This window comes from Sparus aurata, unplaced genomic scaffold (assembly GCF_900880675.1).
Source record: "Sparus aurata unplaced genomic scaffold, fSpaAur1.1, whole genome shotgun sequence".
Taxonomy (NCBI): domain Eukaryota; kingdom Metazoa; phylum Chordata; class Actinopteri; order Spariformes; family Sparidae; genus Sparus; species Sparus aurata.
This window is the reverse complement of record NW_022045133.1, coordinates 32,501-39,681: the sequence shown is the minus strand read 5'-3', so window position 1 is coordinate 39,681 and position 7,181 is coordinate 32,501. Positions and strand designations below refer to the sequence as shown.

Genomic DNA, 7,181 nt, shown 5'->3' with positions numbered 1-7,181 from the left:
ATAAATTCGCATGTATGAAGCATTTTATTTTATTTTATTTTATTTTATTTATTATCTATTTAATATTAATCAATTGATATGATTAATTAAGTGTTCTAATTAACATTGTTTTTCTTTTAAATGTATTATATTCTCATACATTCATAAAAAAATATATAAATCATGAAATGCAGCAAGGTATGATTGGCACCGGAGTCGACTGTGCCAGTGCACAGATATCAGCCATCTCATTTGACAAATCACCTCGGATACAGATGACAGGCACACAGGAGGACTCTGATTGGACACTTGTGTGTGCATCTTTTTTTGGCCTTGATATAAACCACTGGTCCGGCTGCGCTGCTGCTCGATACCCTTTGACCTCATTGTAGGTAAGTACGCGTCATATCTGACATTAGCATACTGAAATTGTTAATAAAAGTGGATTTTACTGAAGCTAGGTATTACTATCGCTCTCATGAGCACAATTACTCGGAAAAATAAATTTAATTGTTTATGGTCGGTCTGTTTAAGCAATATTAATCCGGAGGTACTCTGCTGTGGATTACCGAGTGACGTTAGTGGAGCTGTTAGCTCAGCTCCGAGTAGCCATGTTAACAGTCAACGGAGGTCTGTTCGCTGTCAGCGGCAAAGCTTAGTAGGGGTCCATAGGTCTACAGAATATGTCTGTCTAGCTAACAGTAACAGAGCTCTGTCATTCTGTTTCAATACAACAATATTAAGACGAGTTAACGGCGCCTGTATATAAAATTTTTTGTCTCCCGGTGCGAGCTAACGGCGCTACTCGGCTCTGCTATATAAAACATCAGGCCGCACTCTAAGCTAACAGCGGTGACTTTGCTCTTTGGTCTTTGTGCTGTCGCGGCGCGAACGGTAGCCATTTTGTCTCCCGGTACGAGCTAATGGCGCTATCCGGCTCTGCTATATAAAACATCAGGCCGCACTCTAAGTTAACAGCGGTGACTTTGCTTTTTGGTCTTTGTGCTGTCGCGGCGCGAACGGTAGCCATTTTGTCTCCCGGTACGAGCTAATGGCGCTACTCGGCTCTGGTAACTGTTATCTAAAACATTAGGCCGCGCTCTAAGCTAACAGCGGTAACTTTGGTTTTGGGGCCTTTTGTTCTGTCGCGGCGCGAACGGTAGCCATTTTGTCTCCCGGTGCGAACTGTACTGTCATGCATAGATCCTGTATACAGGTCCTATTTCTAAGACATTAGGAGAGACATTACACTCTCAATTTTGGGATTTGTGAAATCTAGCTTGTTCAAACCTGCAGAAACTGTGTTCTGATTGCTATTAGGCTATGATTACATTTTTATTTTTACGATAACTCCTTCTGTTGTCACCTTAGTGTTGTATGAATTGTGTTAAGTGTGAATTTGTGTTCATTTTGTTTTGTAACTGTACATTTTTGTTTATACACACGTAGAATGGCTTCTTCCCAGGTCCCTCACAACAGTCCTCCTGGATGGCAAAGAAGCTTTCAAGAAGACTTGCACTCTTGGTAATGTCAAGGACGTTACCAAGGCATGTACATCTGCACTGTCGTGCAAAGCAGAAATGACCAGAATTATGAAGTTCTGCTCAGATTTTAAGGAATACATAGACGTTGATGTGAACTGTAATGTTGAAAACATGGATAAATTCCAAATTCTATTCAAGTCCATTCAATCAGATGTTTGTGATGTCCGTGCCACTGCTGTTACCACACAGGAAATGGAAGTACAGCAGGTATGTTTGTTCAATGTCTGTTAATTTAAGAAAGGTTTTTGTACCTGTGTTCATGTGCTCCTGACAAATATCTAGAAATGTTTCTCAGATTAACATAAGATTTGGCAAGCAGCTCTTACAAGTTCACTAAACAGAATATTAGTGTGCCTTTTATGTGTAGCATTATTATCCCAGTGCGTAGATTAAGTGGTAATATCTTTACAGCAGTATACTAGTTAAAATAAAATACTGTATATATGGAATGTTCCTTCAGATTTCAACTGCAGCCAGTGATCTTGATCCTGAGAGTGTGAAAGGTCACCTTCAACAAAAAGATCCCAGGATTTTTGCATTCTACGAGGAGAATGGGACCCTAACAGAAAAATGGAGAAGGGCACTGGTAACAACTGCCGTCAGCTTCCTTGTGGAAAAAAAGGGATTGCAAGTAGACATTTGTCACTTTTATTTTGGAGTACAGGGGGTCTAATGTTAATGTGCACAATGTTAATGTGTCCTCTTTCTTGTTCATTATGTTTTTCCTCAGTTATCCAGTTAGTGCGGACAAAAAACTCCTCGCCAGAACCATTGTGACACTTTTCCCATCACTTAACATCAAGATGGAGGATGAAAATGAAGGATATGTAAGGGGAAATTGTTAAAAGTGGTGTGAAACATGCATTATGTTGATTGATTTTGATGGTAGCTCATAAGATAACTGTTTTATTTGTGTTGTGCTTGTATTCTGTGTTGTCAAGGAACACTTCTATGATCCAACAAGCCACACTGGCTTTCTGGAAGATAAGCTGAGGAATATCCGCCGAAAACTAAGGGATGATCAGCGCCGTTATTGCAGAAGGGGTGGTCCATCTGAAGTCACTCTTAGACTTGAAGAAGTTACAGAAAGTGATGAGTCTGTCCAAGAATGGATAACTGTGATCAAGAGGATGAAGCCTAGTCCTGAGAACCTTTCATCGATCAAGATGGGTATGGACAAAACCTACTCCTACCAAAGATATTGGATATCTAATCAGTCACCTACTCTGGCAGAGATTGTTGAGAACTGCCCTTGTTTCGTTGATATGCCATATCTGGTAAGTCAGTAAATTTAATCACCACCCTCACCCTCGAATGGATTTTCATATACCCTTAACCGATGTGTACATTTATCTAATCACCCTTGTGTTGTCCTGTTGGTAAAACTTAACAGATTGACAGAGAGTTCGAGAAGTTGTTTCCAAACAAGATGGACATCTTTCTACGCAAATGGGACGCAACCATGGTGCCAAAGTTGTTGAAGCTGGCTGCTCTTGAAGGAAAAGATGAACCACCAGAACTTGAGAGTGCTGGTAATGTTTGGTTTATTTATGTTTTCCCTCCTTAGTTGATTTCGTGAGTCACGTGTCTCCCCTCCTACTAGATTTAAAAAAAAACTTTTTTTTTCAGATTTCAAAATCAAAACTTGAACTTTAGGTTTCAAATGTCTTTTTGAATGAACTTATGACCTTAATTTAGTTACATATATACAAAACAAGACACAGGTGAAACACATCAGGAAATGACAAAAGAGGGAAAACAGAGTAAAACTAATAGAACAGGAAACACTTAAAAATTAAATGGACAGGATGTGACGACTAATGTGTATTAAAACAAAAAAAAACTAGCGATGCACGCAATTGGTGAAAGGGATAAAAGAAAAGAATTGTTTAACTTGTAATCTTTAAGTTAAATGTAACTACTTAAGTCCTATTTGTGAATGTGTCCAAATTATTGCTATTTAGGATGGGTGGAAAGTGCTGATACTCTGTATGTTTTTCTATTTCTACAGAATCAAAGTGCTATAGAGCACTGAAGATGCTCACACATTATCTGCCCCCTACTGTGTCAGGAAGATCTAAGGGATGGACAAAATGCAGCATCAAATCAGCTCTGTCCTACATGTTGGACATTAAACAAGTAAGATTATCTTAATTTGACTGGAATATAAAACAAGTTCATATGTAAATTATTCATAACCTAGATCATCTATGTGCATGATGTATACAGAATAACATTTGTTGCATACACTGTGTGTTTTAGCCAGGAACAAGCTTCCACGACCTCCTACAAACCACTGACCCTGCTCCAGTGATGCAACCTCGTCTGGTGAGCCGTGGACATCCCAGCACAACATCAGCACAATATGTCATTGTGGCTGCTAATGACAACATAGTCATTCCACTCTAGGAAGAGGGCCTCACCTGCAGTCTGGACAAACTGTTCAAATTGTATTGGGTCTGCAACCTCGCCTATCCCGTTCAACTGACCTCAGTCTTCGGGTTCATCGAGCACATCTATGGCCTGCAGATCTCTGGTGGGAAGAGATCCAAAATTGTGGAGCTTGCTGCAAAGCTCCAGGTCCTCTAAGTTATGTGACCATGTACATCTGCCCGAAGTGCAAAGGACAAATATCTCGAGATGCACGTAGGCTTATTTATCATCTCAGACATGTCCATGCACTCTCGATGGGCAGGACTACACTTTAGTGTGCAGTCAAGACCAATGCCAAAGAACTTACCACAGTGTAAATTCGTATTCAAAACATCTGAAAAGAGATCATTCCCATGCTAATGTCGTTCCTTTTGAAACAAAGACAGAAAATATTACCAGCTCTCAGACCTCATCAATCCCAACCCCCTCAGGTGCTTCAGAGACTGATATGGACTGCAGTTTTGACAGTACTACTGATGTTAACACAACTGTGAATTCTGATCTCCAAGACCTTAAGATCTGTGCAGCAGGTTTTGTTGCTAAAATGTATTCTGCATCAAATACAACTCTTACTGATGTTCAGAAAAGTATAACATGCACAAAAGAGTTACTTGAGAAAACATTGGATTGTTTACAAGAAAAGACTGTGTCTGTGCCCAACAATTTTGCAGTGCCACAAAATGATGAAGCTGTCCAAAACTTACTACAAAATTTTGAAGAAGCACGAAACATGTTTGAAGATGTGGACACAACGCACAAAATGTGCAAACATTTTTCAGAGAAGCTATCATTAATTAAATCTACAGAAATATTCTTAGGTTATAGAGGGCATACAGGCAGAAAGCATGGCACGTCATCACAAGCATTTGCTGCTGACACTTGTCAGTACATCCCAATTTCCGAAACAGTCAAGTTTCTTTTCAGGAATGAACATATGCAAGCATTTTACAGGCAGACTTTTGATAGTCATGATGGTAAAATGTATGATTATTCTGATGGATTACATTTCAAAAGACATGAACTGTATAAGAAACATCGTAGTGCCTTACAAATTCAATTATATTTCGATGATTTAGAAACAACGAACCCATTAGGGTCAAAAACAAAAATACACAGGATGGGGGCTGTTTATTTTTGTATTAGAAACTTACCTGCTGAATTTAACTCTGCTCTTGCCAACATTCACCTCTGCCTTCTGTTCAATTCAATCGATAAAGAAACATATGGTTTTGAAAAAATATTTGCACCATTACTAGATGATTTGAAATCACTAGAAACCAGAGGCATTCAGGTCAACATTGGAGGCCAGGAGACTACTCTCTTTGGAACAATTTGTGTTTTCACTGCTGACAATCTTGGCTGTCATTCACTTGGGGGTTTTGTTGAAAGCTTTTCTGCGAACAAATTTTGTCATTTTTGCATGGTTGATAAAGAGATGGCCCAAAAAGAGTTTGATGATGATAAAACTGAGTTGTGTAACAAAGAAAATTACCAGCTGCATGTCGCTCAAGAAAATCCTTCTGCCACTGGTGTTAAGGGAGATTCATGCCTTAATTCTCTTAAATATTTCCACATCACAGAAAATGTTCGCGTTGATGTGATGCATGACATCTTAGAAGGTGTAGCTCCACTTGAAATTAAGCTAATGTTGCATCATTTCATATATGTGGAAAAGCTCTTCACATTGGAGCAATTAAATGATAAGATTACAAGCTTTGATTATGGTTACAACAATGGTAAGAGCAAACCTAGCATCATACTTAACTTGAGAACAGGAGAAAACACTGTAAAACAAACAGCAAGTCAAATGTGGTGTTTGCTTCTTTTTTTGCCATTTTTTATTGGAGATTTTGTGAGCGAAGAAAGTCAACACTGGCAATTGTTCCTTCTGTTGAGAAATATATGCGACATTGTTTTTGCCCCAGTAACAACCACAGGAATGGCCCTTTATTTAAAGCAGCTCATCATTGATCATCATAATCTATTTAAAACTCTTTATCCAGAAAGAAAACTTATCCCAAAACACCACTTCATGACACATTATTGGCGACTGACAATCCAATTCGGCCCTCTGGTAAGACTGTGGTGCATGCGTTTCGAGGGCAAGCATAGCCCTTTAAAAAGGCATGCTCACATTGTTTGCAACTTTGTGAATATTTCCAAAACACTGGCTTATAAACATCAAGTTTCTTGCATGTACACATGGATGTTTGGTGACCCACTTGAAAGACCTGTCACTGTTACAAATAATTTCCAAGTTGCTGTTGGTAGTTTGGTAAAGTATGATTTGTTGATTGAAAAAATGGCAGCCTGCAGACATGATTTAAACATTTTGAGTATGATAAGTGTGGCCAGTTGTGTGTCTATACTTGGTCATTGCTACAGACCTGGTTGTGTGGTTCCCTTAAAATGTGATATGGACAACGAACATATCTTTGGACAGGCAATGTATATTGTTCCCTTTTCTGACCGTGACGAAGTGTTCGTTTTGTTGAGAGTTCTCATTGTTAAGTATTTTGATGACCACCTTCACACTTATGTGATTAAAGAGACAAATGAATTTCAAGTGATTAATCTGAAAGATGCAATTGATGCTTTGCCACTGGATGTATATCAACTCAGAGATTCTGAATTTCATTTACTGACAAGATATAGACTTATTTCCTAAATGGTATGACTTGTGTAAATGGCAATAGTAAATGTAATGAATTGAAAGAATTATTGAATTAAATGCCAAGTAAATTTCAATGTTGTTGTTTTTTATATAGCATGCACACACACGTGTTGCCAATATACACAAATATGTGTTGATTAGGATTAAGTAACACAAACATTTGTTAATAAAACCTACACATTTACTGTGTTAATATAACTAACAAAGTGAATGTGTTAAGATTAACAAAAGTCGAGTTGTCCCTCTCTGGACATGGAGATGTGTTAAAAAACAAAACAAAAATTGTGTTATTTCCAACACATTCGTTTTTAGTGTGTACATTTGTGGTTTAAATGCTGCAGATTTTTATTACGTTTGTGGGTTTATTGACGATGTTAAATGACGATGTTTGTCTCTTACCCTACAAAGCCTCCTGTAGGCCTGATGCAGATAGACAATGAAGCCAAGAAATTATGATAGGGAATGTTCTACCTGCTCTAATAGCTTATGCACACGGCGCAGGTCTTGGCTATAATATCTTAAACGTAAACATTACTCAGTAGGCCTAGTGA

At 38.4% G+C, this 7,181-nt stretch overlaps 1 protein-coding gene across 5 annotated transcripts; it reads left to right on the top strand.

Annotated features, from left to right (window-relative positions):
- Positions 1–230: 230 nt before the first annotated feature.
- LOC115577920 (uncharacterized) lies at positions 231–6,704 on the top strand. 5 transcript variants are annotated; one of them, XM_030410778.1, is made up of 9 exons: positions 231–371; positions 1,429–1,730; positions 1,984–2,150; positions 2,254–2,350; positions 2,465–2,800; positions 2,917–3,055; positions 3,535–3,662; positions 3,786–3,851; positions 3,933–6,704. In XM_030410778.1, the coding sequence occupies exons 2-9, from the start codon at positions 1,560–1,562 to the stop codon at positions 4,110–4,112; spliced, it is 1,284 nt and encodes a 427-aa protein (XP_030266638.1). In that variant the 5' UTR covers positions 231–371; positions 1,429–1,559; the 3' UTR covers positions 4,113–6,704. The 5 variants fall into 5 exon arrangements, with proteins under 5 accessions (XP_030266638.1, XP_030266640.1, XP_030266639.1 ...); XM_030410780.1 differs by having other exon boundaries at positions 346–367; XM_030410779.1 differs by lacking the exon at positions 231–371 and adding an exon at positions 385–651.
- Positions 6,705–7,181: the final 477 nt, after the last annotated feature.